General features: G+C 42.7%; 1 protein-coding gene across 1 annotated transcript in view; it reads left to right on the top strand.

Annotated features, from left to right (window-relative positions):
- The first annotated feature begins 9,857 nt into the window (after positions 1-9,857).
- MCUB (mitochondrial calcium uniporter dominant negative subunit beta) overlaps positions 9,858-19,591 on the top strand; it is a 52,750-nt gene continuing 43,016 nt past the window's right edge. Inside the window, exon 1 of the mRNA XM_075751459.1 lies at positions 9,858-10,232. Within this exon, the coding sequence (XP_075607574.1) occupies positions 10,104-10,232 (129 nt within the window). The 5' untranslated portion in view covers positions 9,858-10,103. The remainder of the gene's footprint in view (positions 10,233-19,591) is intronic.

The following is a 19,591-nucleotide window of genomic DNA, read 5'->3' as shown; positions in this document are numbered from 1 at the left end:
CCTTCAACACTGCATAATATAAATCATGCCTATTTCATGTGAAATTCAATATTTGCTGGGGAAAATATTTCCCAGTCCCAGCTAAGTAAGTCTTTGGGGAATCAGTTCAAATGCATTTTAAATACCGACAGCGGGCATCCCTTTCCACATCTTAGTTCTAAAAGCAACATCTTGTATCTCTTCTGCCAAGTAGTATGGAAGTTCCTGTTGGAAAAATTACAGTCCAGGAAGCTCTTACAATGGTAGGACACATGATGCAGCTCCCAGAGAATTCTCACTAAGCTTGATTCTGTATTATGTTCTTGAGCTTATTAAGAATAAGCCTATTCATTAATCTTGATGTAGACCTTCATGGCAATGGAGGAAAGATGGCTGGGTGTGGGTGATTTTGTTTGATTTTCTGTACATTTTGTCAGATACTGAAAAGATGGGTTTGCATTATTGTTGTTTTTAAAAAGCCGCAATCAGTTGTTAGTGATCCTGAAAGTCAAGGGCTCTTCAATAATTTTAAATGTGGAGTCTTAATTTTTTTCAGGCCAAATACATTTTAAGAATTTTATGCAAAATTTTCAAGGTATGGGCCAGAAGTGAGTTTATGAGGGAATGATTACAACTTTAGTTGCTGATTTCTGTAGTTAGTAGTATTAACTCATGGGGAAGAGTCCTGAAAGATCTCATTTTTATTTCAGTTTTAAATTAGATTTTGTCTCAGTGCTGTATTCTGATGGTGGGCAGGATGTAACCCCACAAAAGCTTAGCAGCCAGTTTCAGCAATAGCGAGTTTGGAGGTCTGAGGGTCTAACTGGTGATGAATTTATGGAATACCCCAAGTACGCGTCAGTTACTACGTCAAAAATTACTTTAGTGACTTTTTGTTTAAAAGCAGTTTGTCAGATTTTAATAATATTAAATCTGTTATATAATTCTGGTAGTTTCCTCTGTTTTAAAAAAGGGTGGAGGGGTGTTTACATACTGTTGCTTCTCAGTTTTTTCATAAATGATGTAGAATATAATCATTCTTTCAGAATCACAAAGGTTAAGTTCTAACTAGAAGACTGTAATAGTAATGCCTGTTGGACCCAGATAATTCTGAGACTTAGCGTAACGGGGGGGTTTGGTACAGTTGGGAATTGCAAAGGTGAGCTGACTTATTGATGTATCTTTCTTTACCTGTCAGTTCCTATAATTAAAAATTCTAGCAAATTAAATTAAAAATGCAGCCTTGCATGCCTTTACTTAAACTGCCATGATGTTATGTTCAAATGCAGGAATGTGCAAAGGGTGGTTACAACTATTGCAAATAACTGGGATTTGAAGTCTTTCTTGAGAACACTTTGGTTTGCCTTTTCAAAAAAATCCAAAGGCATCCTGATTGAGTGTAGCGAGAGAATTCTCACACAATTAGTGCCATGTAAAAGATTATTACGAGAGCAATGAAAAACCAAATAACCACGCTATAGGTGTTTTGTCAATTTGTGCTCCAATCCTGAATTCTTGCTGATTTCCACTTGCAGAGCCTTTGTCTTTTCCTTTACAATTTTGATAACTAGAAAATACCAAATACTTCACAGAGTTTCTTACTTTCCTCTGAAAGTCCTTAGCAAAAGTGATGAGGCTACCTAATTCAGAATACCAATCATGCACACTTTTACAGAAGATAAATAGAGGAGATGACAGAACTCCTGGAAATAGAACCTGTTTAAAAAAAAGGAGAATGAAGTTTTTAATCTTGTTTTTCTTGCACCTGTCCACCTTTATGAATTTCTGGTTTATATTTTCTTAAAGCCACCATGCTAGAGGCATCAGCAAATACCGATCTCCAATTACACCCTTAATCGTGTTACCATTAAAAGAAAAATGACGGTTTAAAAAAAGGTCAAGAGTGTTGGAAGGAAGTACTGTTTGGCTAGCAAGTAATATAATATTTCTTCTGTTTATCAACACAAGCAGAAAGTCTCTGCTTGTGAGACACTGAGGCTTTGTGGGATTCTTGAGTGAAGCGTTTACTGGCACAAGAATCCTCAGGCGCGAGGAAGAGTTGGTGATAATTAACCCTCTTGGTAATCTGCTAGCCATAGGAAATGTTATTCTCATAAACTGTTTGGAAAAAGTGTTTAAAAAATTAACAGAAGATTTTATTTTAATGTTAGTAAATAATTAAGGAAAATACTGTCTTTTGTTAATAACTGCTGTAGATACGATGCTTCAAACAAATTCTACAGGCTGTAAATCCCAGCTTTTCTGAATACAAAATGTTACTAAAAACTCCCTGATGCTTTCCTAATGATAAAGCAAAGAAAAAAGAAAAAACCAATGTGTAGTAATCTTCTGTAGTTAAGAAATTTTTTCTGCTTTTCTTTGGCGGCTGAGTACGCTGCCTTCATTGTCTGGGGTAGGGCTTGGGGAAAGCCAGGAGTAAGAGCAGAACTGGAACCACTGGTGTGTGTGCTGGGTGTCTTCAGCCAGCTTGGTGAGAATGTGCCTAGCTTCTGAAAGACTGGTGCTTTGGCTGTCTATCCAGATGTTGGAGTTTAGCAATTTCTTGTGATGTGACTGTATTTCTAAGTACCTTCTATTTTTGTTCAAAGTACAAGGCCATTTGAGTTTCCAAGCTCTCCCCTTTCCCCTATCCAATTACCAGAAGTACTTTGTTTACACAAAAGCATAATTTATTCGTGGAAACCAAGCACGAAATCTTTCAGCCTTCCAAACACGTATTTTGAAAATTTAAGAGTGGCAAGTGCCTCTGCACCCGTGACGTGGCGCCTCTAGCAGTGCAGATGGGGTGCATTGGTTCTTCAGGAGGATTGCAGCTGTTGAGAAAAGCAGCGCATGAGGGGTCTGTCAGCTGCTCCATCGCTGCCAAACTGCAGCTAGATCGTCGAGCCGCAGTGCCCATCCATCTGCTCCTGCATCCTGCCTCCTTTGAGAGTGACCGCTGTCGGATGGTCTGGGGCGAAACATGAGAAATCCCTCGCGTGCAGGTTGTCCTACCCTGACTTGCGTCTCTGCCTGACGTATTTAGAGATCAACTTGACATGTGAAACCCTGTTGGTGTTTTTGCTAATCTGAATAACTGACTATTGTTGACCTTAGAAGAAATTATTCATTCTAATGAAAAGCTTTGCAATCTAATCACCTGTGAAGAAAAGTATAAGTTATTTCTGAGAGTTGCTGAACACCGTTGCTTCCTGTGCTGGGGAGAAAAGGAAATACCAAACTGCTCTGTACCCTTCTTTCTTTGATACACTGTTATCATGTCCTCTCCTTAATTTGCTTTCTAAGGCTTTCAGTTTCTCGGTGTGTTTAAATTTTTAACGGTGTTCCATCTGTTCTCACACCACCTGCCAGGACTATACTTGAGATAGAGCACCTGGTACTATGCAAGGTATCGCAAATGGTGCTGCATGAACCGATTTACATAAAGGTGGGATATCACCACCCTTTTCTACTCTTTTCCATCCTAATTTCTTGTTACAGTGAACTTTGTTAACAGTAATACCTGGTTCTTTAAATAAGTCTGTTACAAAAATTAAGTTCTGGAGAAGTTTAAAAAGCAAAAAGGCAAAACAAACCTGTGAACTACCTTCCCTCCTCAGTGGCAGTTTCCTAAGGTAGCAGGAAGATTCAGCCTCTTACTTCAGAGTTTAGGACTTGCATTATAAAATAACTAGAAGTAACCAAAGTCTTGCAGAAACTGTGCACATTATGGAAAAGGTCTAGGCAAGACTGCAGGGTTTACTGAAGCAAGAGTTAGGACCTCTAGAAATGTCTTTCAGCTTTAACTTGTGAATTTTACGTCAATCAAATGTAAAATGGCTTAGAAGCCAGCCTTTTCTCCAACAAATTGTCATGCTCCTGGCAGTCTTTCTTCCTTAGCCTAAAACAATAACAGAGTGGACAACACATCACCTCAAAGGGAGGGAGAACTACTACCCAGACCAAGAATATTACCACAAAGTGCAGTATATTTTCTTGGGACGTGAGTGGGGTTGGAATGGATGCTCAGGGCCCTGAATATTTCCATAAAATGGGATGTCAGAATTTTTAGAATGAAGATGATTGTGACTCAGAGTTCAGGCTCAGCTCTGGCGTTCGTTTGAAATGACTGATGTGAAATGATGTAACAAAAACAAACAGAACCTGTGTATCTAGGCGTGCATGGCTTCCTGTGGTATAACAAATGTTTATGCTTGTTTGAGGAGTCCTTTGTTATTGCTATTGGCAGTTTTTGGACTGTAAAGTATTTATTTCGGTTCCACTCTTTCACCTTGATTCCAGGGTCTCTTCCGCGTATTTGGGTGAACAGTGTGTCGAGGTGTGCGTAGCTGTTACTGACTCTCAGTTACTAGCACTGAGTACTTAGAGGTTTCGCCGAGGACCCCTGACCATAAGGATTGCGCTGTGCTCTGCTCTGAGCACTCGTCGCTTCCTATCCCACGCTGATGACATTCATTTTAGATGTTCTCACGTTTTAAGCTGTGAGTCGCTCAAAGGTGTAGTGTAGGTCGTAAATACTGCCTGAGTGAGGAAAACCATGTACATAAACACTGGGTTTCTAACCTCTCTGATACTGCAGGTGCCAAGCTCAAGACTTGAGCTCTATCGCTGTGGCAAACTGGTGCAAAAGGAGCCAGAGCCTGAAACCGGCTGAAGTTCTGCCCGATGCGGGTGGTGTATCAAGGGAAGAGGGAACAGCTGAACTTTTCCATCGTGCTGCTGCTCTCTGATGACAGATTATCTGGCCTTCAGCAGGAGCTGGGCCTGGAATGGCTCCAGAACGAGGAAACCCTAAACGGGAGATCTCCGCCCTTATTTTCCGGGTGTGTTGGTTGTGTATTTCTCCCTGGAGCTGTGGCCGATTTCCCTGTGCAATGGTGCCAAAAGGGGAATCTCTTTCCTGTCCCCACACGCTCCCCCCACCTCCTTTGTGTCAGTGGCAACGATTGGGTGGCTACTTGTCCTGAGACACGGGCATTCACAACCGGGCAGCCAAGTAAACTCTCAGCACAGATTCAAAGAATGCCTACAGCATTCATGTCAGCCTATACAAGCCATTCCTCTCGGTTTCAGCTGGCTGTTCCTGCAGGGTCTTGACTGCTCAGCACCTTGAGGGACAGGGAATATAAACTTAATTTTATCCACCAGAAAAGATGTTAGCGACAGGGACCTAGAAACGTGCAGGGCTCTTCTCTTTGGGGTTGTAAGGAAGGCTCTTTGCTGAAGAGGTGCGCTGGTGTTGGGACCTGCTGTGCAACGGCCTAACGGACTGCTAAAATTGTACTGGGAACATGAAATTAAAACCTGTTATGCTCCTTCCACAACTAGAACAAACTTGACATTGAACTGGTGACTTAATATTAACATACTCAAACAACAATTTGTGCCGTAGATGCTATTCTGGGTAAATTCCTAATGATCTGGCCTGTGTTATCACACATTTAAATGTCAACTGCAGCCTTTCCCTCTTGGACAAGTTCTTTCTTAACCTGAACTTTTTTTGGGAGATGGGCTCTGAACTATATTCCATGCGCTGATTTCCTGCCTGGTGCAAGCCATCTTTGTGTGTGCAATCCCGACCTGAATAATAGCTTACTGCTTAGCTGTGATAGTTTTTTGAGATTTTTGTGTATATCAGGTGATCCTGTGTGTCAGTCCTGTGTTAAGTTCCTAAATGTGATAATTATTTTTGTAAAAATTTTTGCTTACAATGCATCTAAGAGAAATTTACAAGCAAGAGAAAGCATAGAGGAAAGTTGAAGCAAACAAGGAAACACAGTAAAAAGTCTCAGAAGAGGGAGGAAGAAATGACAACTGTGGATGATGCAACCTCCCTATAATCGCCAGTCAGGTCTCTGCTCTGCTGACTTCATGCTCCAGTGCAATTTAGACAGCCTGGCAACTCTGTAATAAGAGTGTAATTTACAACCCTCCACCTAGTCTAAGCACTTGTCATTCCTTGAGTAACAATTTATCTCTGTAATTCGAGTCCAGGTCTTTTCCCATGTGGCATTACACCTTCCAGCATGTTATTTAGAAAATCTTATGGGCATGATCCACAGCTCTATAGAAAATACAGAGCTTTTTTTTAGGTTCTGTGCGATTCAGTGATAGGTCTGAACTCACTCTTCCTTTACAAAAGCAGGAGGATTGGTATATTGGTACTGGCAGAGCTAACATTTTGCAATGAGCTCCTCTTCTATACTTTGAAGAGAGTTTTTTGTTCTCTGTGCACTGGGAGGGATCATAGTTTTCCCTGCTGAAAAAGTTTGTCTTTACATTGAAGGGCCACAGTGCTGTTACTATTTCCAGAAGGAGCAAGACAACTTTGTGTGCTCCCCGCTTCACAAAAACATAGGAGTTTGGGTTTCATCCTTGTGACTTCTGGGAAGATTCAGGCTGTTTGACTTGTAATGGCCTTACCTGGAATTCTGCAAGCAAGGCTCAAGACCTTAGCTTGTATTTGCTGCTGAAGAGGAGAGATTTTGCAGCAGCTTCTCATTAATAAATCTCTCAGTAGACACATTGATTTTGGAACACGTATCACGTAATTTTATTACATTCCATTATATTTTCTGGTTTGAGCTGTAGTATGCAATAGTTAAACTCTACCTGTTGGTTTTCAAGTAAGATACACTGGAAAGTTTTGTTCCAGGGGTATGCTGGAAGTGGGAGGAGGAAATCCTCCTTTCTGCATAGAACTGCCTTGAGGGGAGAGCTTCAAGCTATCTGCCATGGGTTTGGTATTGTTGTACAGATGGAGACTGTGAGTTTTGTCATCAGGTTTTTCCTACTCTCTCTCTCTCTTACCCCCCAACTCTGGAAAGGTACTTGTTAACAAACAAGGAAGCATTAAAAGAACTGTGATGAAGTAAGCAAGACAGAGGATGAGGAAAAGGGCTCTGGTTTCCATGTAATCATAACTGCAGTAAGCATATTTGTTCCCTTGAGTGACGGGAACATCATCCTTAATTGGGGTCCTGATTCATTTTGTCACTGGACTCCTATAGCTGGCTAATGAAGATGATTACCCTGTAGTTAGGCTGTGTGCCTTCCCCTTCTGAATGTATTTGGAATATGATGTACAGCACTTTCGGTCACGTTCCTCCCTGTGGTGAGAGATCTCTGCTTTCGCAGTTTTGTGCCTCTGACAATTGAGTTGGTGAGACATGTCTGGAGTTGGGGTGCTCTCCTAGGGCTTGATATTTTGCCCAGGGAAAAAGTTCTTAATTCAGAAGATCATCTTTGTCCTTCGGTCCTACCCTAAAGTTTGTTTGGTTTTTTTACCTCGACAAAAATTTGAAACGAATGCCGTGAGATTTATGAGACAGACCCTTTGCCACTTGGGAACAATGTGGCCAGGGTCCCTCTTATTCCCCCTTAGCTTTGCACTTCCCTAGAACTCCATCTGGTTTTATTTTAGTAAATAGTTTCCTCTTTAAAAAAATGTCCCTGAGAATATGACTTGAAACATTAAATCTTAATCCATTTTCTTACTGGAACTGAGGCCAGTCATGTATGTATAATACGATGACAAGACCCCTGATGCTGTGCATGCTCAAATCACTCCCCTTGAAGTGCCATTTCCTATTGGCAGAGCACATAGATACCAGAAGGGAAGAGATTAATTTGCATCTCAGAGAAGCAAGCTCATTCCAAGCTTGTTTCAAGTTAATGTAATCTAACTCCTTGTTACCAACTACATTATAAGCACAAGGCGGGGAAAAAAGGCAAAAGTTTGGAAACTAGCAAGTCATCCTAAAAGCTGTCCTCTTGAACAGCCTTCAGGTCCAGACCTTATTTTAGTGGTTGCACACAAGAAATGTTCCTGTTCGCTCTGTTTTATAGCTATTTTAATGGTGTCTGTGACCGTAGTGATGTTTCACAGGATTGTTTTATATTTACTGTATTCGATGGGTATGAACAGATAAAAACAATGATAGTTTTATGTAGACTTTTCTGTCAAGTGTTAATTATGTATAATGTTAATTTAGAAGTGAAGTACATTATAGATACATTTTGAGGTACGACTTGAAAAAAACCCGAAGTTACAGTGAACTTACTTACAGTGGAAATTGTAAGACACAAAACATGCTGCTTAACGAACAAAGCAGGAGCTGCCTCATAAGGTAATTTGAAAGGTGTGAAAGGTAAACATAGTGTAGGTTTTTCAAACACTCAAAGAACTTTTAAAGCAGAGTACAGAAAGTGTAGCACTGTACAATGACCAAAACTAATCAAGACTTTACAACTCCCTGAAAGGAGGTTGTAGCCAGGTGGGTGTTGGTCTCTTCTCCCAAGTAACAAGCGATAGGACAAGAGGAGATGGCCTCCAGTTGCGCCAGGGGAGGTTTAGATTGGATATTTGGAAAAAATTCTTCTCCAAAAGGGTTGTCAAGCACTGGAACAGGCTGCCCAGGGAAGTGGTTGAGTCACCATCCCTGGAGGTTTTTAAAAGCCGTGTAGATGTGGTGCTTAGGGATGTGGTTTAGTGGTGGGCTTGACAGTGCTAGGTTAACAGCTGGACTTGATGATCTTAAAGGTCTTTTCCAACCTAAACTTCTATGATTCTAAATGATCTCTTTTCTAGTCCTGATAGTGATTTTTTCCTCCCTAAATAATATTTTTGATAAAACCATTATTATGTGGTAGGAGTAAAAAAAAAAAAAAAAAAAAAAGCTGTTTTACCATGACCTGGTTACCTCTGCTTGATGACAACATAAATATTCCATCTTGAATTAATATACTTAACCCTTTAATCCTTTATTTCACCTTCAGCAACTTCATGGATATTAATATAATTTGCTTAATAATGTACATGAGTCCAGAAATTAACTCTTACTTTAGCTAAAGGAAAATTACTTCAATAAAACTTGAGGAATTTTTGCTATAATAAATATTAATTGGGATTGAATCACACCTTAATGCCTTTGGGAGTCAGTGCCTGTTAACAGTGCAACTTCTCTTCTTCTGCTGTCACCTGAATAGATTGCAGTGACCCTGCGATGGGAATGAGTGGCTCCATGAGCTCAGCTGCATAAGCTTTCCCTTGCAGAGCTCGCAGGATGGACACAAGTGGGGTCTTATTTAGTCCTCCAGAGTCATCAAGTCTGCAATCAGTTGTGGAGGTTTTCCGTGACAGTCTTTTAGATCTGGAACAGCCCAGTTTCTAAGATCCTTTTGTCATCATCAGGTGAAGTTGGTTTTGGTTTGTGCAGTGCTGCTTTGGAGGAACACCATAAAGGGCAGCGAAAGCTGAGGAATACGCCACTTTCCTCCGTTTCCCTGATGTATTGCCATGGGTCTGGTGTGCTTCAGTGGTTTGTACCGAACACAAAAACCTACATTTGTGAGCAAGGAGGTGCTGTAGGGTAAAGTGATACCAAACAAATGACTGACTAGAAAAGGGTGAAGCCTTGCTGATCGCTCTACTGCTGTAAGCTGAACTTTCTTGTAAAATAACAAACTCCGAGTGCTTTCCTTTTGTGCTTTGCCGTTCATTTCTGTGCTACGAGAATGTGTTTATTCCACTGAAACATGGCGGGTGGCAATAGTCCTGTTTCTCAAAAGCAGGCCCGTTGGAAAGTAACGATCCAATACCCAGCTACATAAAAGGCAGGTGTTCAGGTAAAACAGAAATTTATGCTTAATCTCATTTATAATCTCATTTATAAATACAGTTACTGAAATCCGTTTTCAATTGCATGAAGAAGAAAGGTGCAGAAGACGGGGGACAGTACCTGTATGCGAAGGGCGGTGGGTTGCGCCCAGCCGAGGCACCGAGTGGACGGATGGATGGACGGACGGACGGACGGACAGACACACACACACTCCCCCACACCCCCCACCCGCGCATCCGCTGCCGCCCCCGCCCGCCCTGGGGATCGCCCCGCCAAGCGGGACGGAGGGAGCTGCCCATCCCGGCCCGGCCCCTCCTCGGCGGCTGGCGGGAAGGAGAAGAGGAAAATCCACCCGGCCGCCGGAGGAGACGCCCTCCGCTCGGACTCGCCCACGCCCGGCGTGGCAGCCAGCGCCGCCCGCCCCGAGCCGAGCGCGCCCGGAGGCGGCCCGGTCCCCGCTGCCGCCGGAGAAGGTCTAGGACGATGCTGGCAGGGCTGGGGCGGGCGGTGCGGAGCGGCTGGGCGCCGGGCAAGCGGCAGCCCCCGGCGCGGCTGGGCGGCTGGGCAGCGCGGGGCAGGCGGGATGTCTGCCCGCCGCCCTCAGCGCCTCAGGTAAGCCGGGCAGCGGGCGAGGTTCACCGCGGGACGGCGTCGGAGAGAGGCGGAACTCCCCCTCGCGGCTGCTGGCGCCTCGCCTGCCTCCCCCCCGGCGGCGGAGCTCCCCGGCCGCCCCCGGGGCCGCCCTGAGGCGCGGAGGCACAAAACTTGGGGGAAGTTCAGCCCCGGAGCGGCGTTGCCCCGGCTGGGCTGGAGCCGGAGGGGCTCCGGGGGCCCGCTGCGGGGCCCTCCCGTCCCGCTGCTGCCCCGCTTCCCCGCGGCACGGGGACGGGGGGAGGTTGCGGGAGGGGCCCCCAGGGCGAGAGGCGCGGTGAGTCACGGCGGGGAGGAGCGGCTGTAACGGCGGCGGTGTGGGGACAGCAGGGGTGGGCGGCGGGGCGGCCGGGGCCTCGCCGGGCCTCCGTCCTCACAGCTTCGGGAGTTATTTTTCAGGTGTTGCGTTTCTTTTCCGACTCTGAGTTGGTTGGAGAGTAATAGGTGAATCACGGGCTGCTGTTGTAAAGGGCGAGAAATAAAATGGGAGCGCAAAAAAAGAAGTTTTCCATATGTGCTCTCATGGAACCGCCTCGTATGTATAAAAGTAATGAAGTCCATCTGCCTCTGAGCTTCTCTTGGCTTTAAGAAGTCTCAGAGATCCTGTGAGTAGGATGGATGATGGAAAACAAGAAGGCACAATGACTTTAAAAATAAGTATCTGCTGGGACATAGGACAACGTGTTTGTAGAGTCCTGAACGACAGCCTGCTGGGAGACGAGACAGTGAAACCGGTGATTATTGTTTTTTAAGAATAGAGATGATGTATGTGCCTGCTGAGATGGAACACAGCAAAACCCGGTCCCTTGCGTCCATAGCAAGGGCGTCTCTGGGGCGGGTGGTGCCATCCAGAGAAGGAAGCGCAGGGCGCTCTGGGGCGCGTTACTGGGCGGCTTCCACGACTGGGGTCTCAAACCCTGCGGTGGCAGTTGGAGCGGAGGAGTTGTGCAGAATGGACTCTGTACTTGACTCTGTACTTTTTTGCTAAGAATTTTTGTGCAAGCTGTTCAACGACCTGGTATTAATTTGCCCCACCTCTGTTAATATGAATGGCCCTTCATTGCTTTGTCACGTGCGTATATGAGGACAATTATGAAGGGAATTTAAGATAAATATTGACTTAGCCTCCTTAATCTTCTAAGGTTCAAACAGTGTGCTTGAAAACATCTTGCACCTCACTGAGAGCATTTACACTGTCATTCAGCACACATTGATACTACATATTCAGTTTGTCACCTCTAACTTCTTCAGAGTACTGCTTTGCAGACAAGCTTCATGCTTTTCTAAGGCTCCAAAATGAGACCGAAGGCTGATAAAGCTTCAAGAAGAGACACCAAAAAGGAGAGGAGGAGGAGGAGGAAAAGCTCTTGCTTTGCCAGTGCTGTCATTTATAAGAAAGAGTAGAAAAATGATCAGCCCTGTTACTTCGTGGGATGGAACATGACAGTGATGTCACTCAGGAATTAAAATCTTGCACCAAATAGGTGAAGGAAAATTTTAATTTGGAAAAGTGTTTAATGCAAAATTTTGTTTATTTCTTGGGTGGAATTTTTTGGAATAAATTAATATGAAATGCTTTTTATATATGCATTCCATAGTTCTAGTTTTTCTACAGAGTTTCTAGCATGCCAGGTAACGGAACATGTTTACTGATTTCCCCCTTCTATTTCCATCTTTGGATACCTTTCAATTTTTTGGCTATGTGTCTGCAGAACAGTTCAGGCAGTTAAAATATTTGTTCTTGTAAATATTAAATGAATAGCCTATAGCTGTAATTTCAAGCTAGTGAAAATAAAAAATGTCCCAATTGTTATTGCAGTTGCTTAGCTCTTTAGATTTCGATGCAATGCAGAATGTCAGACTGTGCACATCTTGTCCAGTGCAAACTGTTGTGGTTATTTGATTTTTTTTCAGCAGTATTTTTCAGTTTAGATTTTTTTTTTTTTTTAATCCTTGCTGTTGTGTGTTGCTAGCTCTGCTGCTTGCCATTTGGGTGACCAAATATTTGCTCTGGAAGGAAAGGTCGGAGTGCTCGCGTGGGGCTGAGGAAAACAGGGCTTGGTAGCTTGTTGCCTTTGCGCTTGGGGTGGTTGGGTGCCATCACGGGCCGTGTTCTCTGGCATCTTTCGTGCTGTGTTTCGCGATGGGAATCGGTTTGTCCAAATATGTTTTGGGGCATTGACTGTAGCTTTCCATTTGGAAAACCAGAGGTGATACTTCAGTGGCCACGCAGGGTTGTAGTACGTGTCCTTAATCATCACATACTGTGAGATACTCAAGTAGTGATGAGCAGATGTGTAAGTATGACATGTATTTGTGTGCTGTGTTTTAGACTAATAAATACACTGCCGTGGGAGCAGACAAACTATTTTGCAATGGTTAATTTACTGTAATTTCTCTGTAAAAGCAGGGACTCCTAAAGAGTTTTATCCTTAATTGTTAGCTTCTTAGCTCCACTTTTAGACAAAATCACAACTCTTCTGATAGCTGTGATTAGCTGCTTTGCCTTTGTAGCAATGCTTATACAAATTCCTCTTAGTTTTGTAAAGTTCAGCTTTTTGTTATGTGAAGGTTTTTCTTTTTTTCTTTTTTAAGTGGCTGGTGCTTAGGCAGACACTTAGATATTCAAACTAAGTGAAGCATGTTCTATTGTGTTCTTTGGACTGGCTTGCTTATTACCCATAATTTTGTTCCCAAAAGGGTGCAGTTCATTTTGCTGGAGTCCTGGATGTGTAATGCTGCAGTTTTATTTTGCATGTGGTAAAACCTAAAGGTTGCCAGCGCTTTCGCTTCCTCTTCTCTCGCACATTTTAACTCCCGCAGCTCTTACTGAGAGAAACACTCTGCTTGCACTGCACTCCGGGAGGAAAAGCTTCCCTCCCTGTGTTGCAATGGAGAACAGATGTGTTAACACAGAGTCAAAGCTAAAAATTGCTGGGTGGTTTTTGGGGTTTTTTTTTGGGTATATTCATAAACCTTCTAAGCCAGGACACATTGAAGGGGCTGGATTTAATTTCTTTTTTTAGATGATCTTAGTTTCTCTGTAGTGCTGAATCCAACTGATCTCAAATTGTGTTGCTTTTTATGGCCATTCATATATGTGAGATTCCCAGTTTAGTCCGTACTATGGAGATCTGCACCAGCATGCCTACATCACTGGGGATTGGCGGCAAGTGTGGAAAATGAAGCCTGGGTTATGCAGTTTCTCTTAGCTTAAAACCAGGTTTCTTTACAGTCATGCAGCCCCGTTCTAGCTAAAACTGTATCTGTCCTGTATGAAGATGCGGGAGTGGTGACATTGCAAGGTTTGCTTTGAAGAGGTATGAGTGAGGGAACTACAATGGGAAAACTTAAATAAATTCACATTTAAAAAAACCCCAAACATCATTAATTCAGAATGCATTCCATTTTTGTGTGCAAAGCTCTCTCAGAATTGTGCCTCTGGAATGCATTGGTGAGGGGAGAGATTGTGTGTAAGCTGGCAAGATCAAATTGCAAAGGCTTCTGTGAAAAACATTACGGATTTGTTTCTTCCTTGATTAGGATATCACGTATGCTTGTTGCTGAGGGGAATTTTCTTCCTAGTTGCAAACTGCAGCCAGTAGAAGAGTCATTGGTTGTGTTTATCTGCAGAAAGCAGAGAGGGGTTTATTTTTTGGGGGTTTTTTTTGGTGTTTTGTTTTGGTTTTTTTGTCAATTCCCAGTGTCTTCCATATCTGTCAATGTTTCTTTTAATGCTTTCAGCTGATAAGTTGTTGACTACCGAGTTCCTCAGACTGGCTTGAACTTTTTTCCTGTCCTTCCTGTTAGTTTTTATAGTTATTCTTCTTACTCCCAGCATTATACCTATCCACTTTGTCCTCCAGTTGTATTCAGTCTTATAAGTGAGGATCTAAATGTGTCCAGATAGCCACAGAATAATTTGAAATGTGGGTTTGGTGCAGTTTTTTATTATTATTTGGATTTCTAATTTTGCCCCGTTTTCTTTTGCACATACTCTGCTGTGGGGATTTCTAAATTACTCTGTCACAGCAGCAACGCCAGGATGTCCCAGGCAGCTACAGAGAAGTGAATTATCATTGAGTGTCTTGTGCAGCTGAATATTTCACATAAATGTGGTTAAATTTCCTGCTTTGTATTTTCAGCCTACTGGAGTCCTTTGGAAATTGAGATCTAACTGGGGTCAAGAACTGGGAGTAATTTGTGAGGGCTGGGCCTGTTTTCCTGTCTTTCCTTCCCATTGAAAGCCTTGCACAACAAAAGTGAGCTTGTTGATCCACGTCTTGTTTTCTAAACAGAAACCTTGTCTTTATACTGCTGTGTATCAACAAAAACACACAACCCAAAAAACCTGTTTGTTTATGGAAGTCCTCTTCACTCTTACAAATATAAATGCCCTAAAAAGGCCATTTGGGAGATTTCCAGCACTTGCTGTAGGAAATGTGCGTGTCTCAGCAGGTTCGTTTATTTGCCTTTGATACTGGGTCTATGCCAGAATAACAGGACGGCATTGGCAATGGCTGCTAGCCATTTGCTGTTGTCTCTTCTCATCTGGCAGCTGGGAGGTGGCTACATTTGCTCCGAGAAATACACTTTTAGGGAGAGATGTGATGTCTAGCACAGAAATTCACAATCCTTTGTACTTCTACAGATGGTCTCTTATACTGCTTTTCTGCGTCTTTTCTTTCCAGTACAGTTTCTGTACAGTAACTCAGTGGGTTGTGTGATATTCTTGTATGTGTATATATAATTACCTGCTAAACACCATTTATTTTGGAGGTTTAGGAAATTTCTAATAACCGGCTTCACTCAGTGTTTGAAACTGGCATCAACAGTGTGACTTCCCAAAATTGTTGGTGTTTTTTTTCCAACAGGGCAAATGACCGAGAAGAGAAAAATTGGGATGTGTAGATCAAATCAGCTGTCTTTGCATAGAATATTAGAATGGTTTTTTGCATATTCTGATTAATAGGTGCGTGTCTTTGCCGTTTGTGTGAATATGGCAATTCCTAAGAAAGGAAATGAAAACCAGCTCCTGCAAAGTTGGAAAAGGTGCAGTCGTGCTCTTCAGGATCACAGGCTTAAAGAAGTTGGAGCTTTCGTGTGCTAAGTAGAGGCTGTGTCGTACTGCAGAAAATGTAAAGAAACCCTAAAACTGAAATGCTGGTCTAACATGACTATCTATGTACTGTTATACTATGTATAATATTTTAGCAAACTTCCTGAAGAGCTTTCTCCTATGTGATATGGGAGTAATAGGCTGTGCTTCCCAAAGGTCAGAAAATAAATGACTCCAAATATATGCAACAGGCTCATGATAATAGCAAATAAAAATTTACATAACTTCCTGTTGATAACCATAGTGACATTGTTTATTCATTTCATATTTTTTTTTAATTTAGAATGGGGATAGGAATAGTCATACCATGAAGTGCTAACTGTATCGGGTGCTCTGTGTGTAATAAAGTAGATGACAGAAAACGATGCTGTGATTTCATTTGAAATGGGTGCTGTGGTCATCCAAACATTGCTGTAAATGTGAGTAATTTTTTTTTTTGTTGCTCATGGGATGAGGAACATCTAAGTCTGGCACTGTTCCTTCTAGCACTCTGTGCAAGGCCCTTACTCTCAGTTTTTGTGTACCTGTAAAGAGACTAATACTAAACCTCTAGAGGAAGTCTGAGAAAATTGCTTTGCAAATGCCTTGGGTGCTCTGATGGTTTACCACAAATCACTGAAGTGCTGAGTATTTAATGCTGTTTACAAACCTAGTGCATGTTTTAAGAATATTAGTCTCTTCTGATTATGTGGTTTGGGGTTTTTTTTCTTTTTACATTTTTATGTTTTAAAATCATGTTTTACAGCTTGCAGGGCAAAAATGTAGACCCTATTCCAGAGCTTATAATATCCTAATTTCTGAAGAAGTGGGAGAGCAAAGAGAGGAAAATACAGATTTTTGTTTGTTTGTTTGTTTGATTGGTTTTTTCTTTTTTGGGGGTTTTCTTTACCTTCTGAAATCCTTCTTACACAGAAAGATTTCTGACATTGGAGAGGCAGCAAACAGTATACTTGTTCTCAACATCTAGTTAAAACATGAAAATCTTGATTTTCACCCTTCCCTTTGAGGGGAAATGAGCTGAAGGAAAATGAATGGAATAGCTGGGCTTGCTTTCTCTAGGACCATCTTCACTCTGACTCATACTTGCAAGTCAGCAGCAAAGGTTAGTTTCTCTTTGGGTTGCTCATTGCCGGGGGGTTTCCTACAGCCAGGTGAGAAGGCAATAAGCTCTTCTGAGCTTGGAGGTGTTTCACAGTCACTTCTGGGCCTTGTTAATAATGATGTTAATTAAGGGCATGTAACACAAGCTCTTGCTCTGGGTTGTTTTCTCTTCTCTTTTGCTGTTTTCCAGAAAGATGAAAGGGAGAGACAGGTTGTCTGTCTTGCTGCCTTGTCCTCTATCTTGCTGTCAAGATATTGACTAATAACTTGGTGATTAGGTTTACGTGGGGAAGAGGTGGCTTTTTATAAGGTCACTTCTGCCACTCATGACTTCTTACTGCGTCATCTCTGGTATCCCAAGCTCATCTGAGGAGCCCAGTGAACAATGCAATTAAGCTATTTGTCCTGTGAGTTCACATAGGGAGGCTAGGAGGACAGTTTTCAGGCCTGCAAGTTATTTGCTGTGACTTTTTCCATCCCCAACTGACCCATGAGTCCTGGATCATCTTGAAATTGCATCCAATGCAGGTATTCTTACATGCTGTCCCCACTATACTTTGTGTTTGCCAGGCAGGCTGCTCTTTAATTCCTGCAATATGTGGAGAGTGGCTTGGTCTATCAAAGTGCTGCTGTACACCCCTTTGTAACTGACACAGCGTATGAGGAATCTGTGACGTGACCATGGTGAGGATAGAGGGCTTACGGGGAATGCTTTACCCAAAGTCCATGATCCCCAAGTGCTGGGAAAGCACAAATCTAGACTCTGAAGGTCAGGTCCGTCACTAGTAAAATAAATCCGTTGTGTTAGAACGACTCTATTTACTGTAACACAACAGCTGAAGAAGGAAATAGAAGTTAAAAATGAACATTGTTCGGCTGCCTGCCTACTAAAGGTGGTAACTTTTGTGGTCCATGAACTAATTCTCCAAGGGGGGGCTGGCTGGGGTAAGTGACCTACTACTCTGTGTGGAGCAGTCAGGTGTCGGCAGTCATTGCATGGATGAACAAATAAAACAGGCTTTGTGTTTGATGATGACTGGCAAGCACAACCTCCCCTTACTGATGAGGAAACGTTCAGTACTCAGGCTGAAATGGAAAAAAGATGCTTACTCTAAAAATGGGAAATTTATACCTTTTAAAAGCTGCATTTCTCATGATGAGCACAGGCAGTGCATCTTCAAAAGGGGAGAAAAATTGAATACATTATACACAGGCAAGATATAATTTACTCTTTTTTTTTTACTTCAAATAAACAATTTTGAAGCAATTATCTTCACATTTACTGTCTGGTCATTTTAGATAAAAATTACTTCAGTCTTCACTGTCTAGTCAGATGGAGAGAAAAAAATTACCATCTTTTAAGAAATGTTTTGTTTATCTGCCAAGTAGGCAACGATTTCATCTTCCCAGTATTTCCCCATTGCTACTTAAAAATACGGAAAAAGACCACGAAGTTGATTTAGAGATCAGAAAAGCATCTTTAAATTTCTTGCATGTTTGCCAGAGTGGAGGAAAAATTACATTGCTGCTCTTCCTGCTTAATATATCATGAGGACATCACTTTGGTCAGAGTGCCGTGATGGGGAAATGAGTGCTGTCCACGTACAGTGCAGTCGCCTGTTTTACCTGAAGCGCTTCTGCCGTACTGTTCACAGAACAAAGTTCCTGCGGTTTTGGTTGAAGTTTCTTTTTTTGAGGGCCTGACCTGACCTCCTCTGTACCTTCTCGTGCAAACTGTTCATTATTTGATATTTTGTACTTGCTTTTTGAACCATCCTCTCTCTGCCTGTGACAGCACACCTGTGCCCATATTCCGTGGTGCTATCTGTGGAAGAAAGACCTATTTTTTTTTATAAAACATATCCCTCGCCTTTAAGTGTTTGTTCTAAATAGAAATATGAAGGTGCCAGGCCCCTGGGATGCAGCAGCATCTACACTCCTAGGGACCTCTGTGGCCCTGGCTGCTCCTCATCCGGCCCCTTTAGGCTGGAGTCCCTCACGTGAAACGCGGTCACGGCAGGGTTCCTGGTCCAAGGAGCAAACCTAGCGCAAATGGGGGTTCGCAGTGACAGGGCTGGAGGGAAGGTTGGTGTAGCGGTGGGCTCGTGGCCAGGCTGAGCTAGGCAGAGGCTGGGTGCTGGAGGGATGGTTCAGCTGGGAGTGGGGCAGAGAGTTTGGCTAGCCCAGGATATGCGGTTGAAAAGTGTGTTGGCAAATAATCAAGTTTTAAGTTAATTGCAATAAATTAAGGTGGATTAAACTGTCAGAGAAGATGGCAAACCCACTTCATAACCACAAGGTAGTTTGGCTTCCTTTTCTGCAGATGCTATCTCTGCCTTGCCCTAGGGAAGGAAAGAAGCTGAAAAAAATGTTTGCAAACAGTGAAATGAAAACGGTTACAAAAATATAAGCCCAGTGGAAGAAATACATCTGTAATAAAATAAAGACTATGTGAGAAGTTTGAGTTAATGGTCCTGCTGTCCTGAACGCTGTACCCAAGGCTAGCAATTCTGAATCAGCTGAGTGTTGGAAGTCAAGGATCTTGATCAGTGGCTCAGGTAAATACTTGATGCTGTTAACATATAAAAAATAGTTGAAACTTAAAGGCAGTCACCATCCACAGCTATATCATAAGAGCTGCCTATCTGATTTGCATATCTTACATGTTTTAAGTAGAACGGATATCTGTGAAATGGCAAGGTTAGGAGTTTATCTTTGCTTCTCCGTGGATCAGTTTCAACTTACTGGCGCCTTCCTTCCCCCCTCCCCCCTCCTTCTTGCAGCTTTTGAGAATTTTAGAATTCCAGAGAAAACTACCAGGAAGTTGTTAACAACTCAGCAGCTTCTTTAGAGTTAAAGTTTACACTGAGCTCATGAATTCAGAACCTAGGCAGGTGAATTCCTCAGCTCTGTAAATAAAACTGTTTTTTAGAGCACTACTCATGCTAATATTTTTAACTAAAGGTAGGAAGTCTCTTAAGCGACACAGCAGTTAGTGATCTTGAGCAATGTTTTCTGCTGGTGCCAGAGGCGAGAGGGTGAGTGTGTCTCTTCTGCCTTCCGCTGGTTTGATTTGACTGCTGCGTGGCCCCGAAATATG

Source organism: Balearica regulorum, chromosome 4 (genome assembly GCF_011004875.1).
Source record: "Balearica regulorum gibbericeps isolate bBalReg1 chromosome 4, bBalReg1.pri, whole genome shotgun sequence".
Taxonomy (NCBI): domain Eukaryota; kingdom Metazoa; phylum Chordata; class Aves; order Gruiformes; family Gruidae; genus Balearica; species Balearica regulorum.
This window is presented reverse-complemented; position numbering and strand designations above follow the sequence as displayed.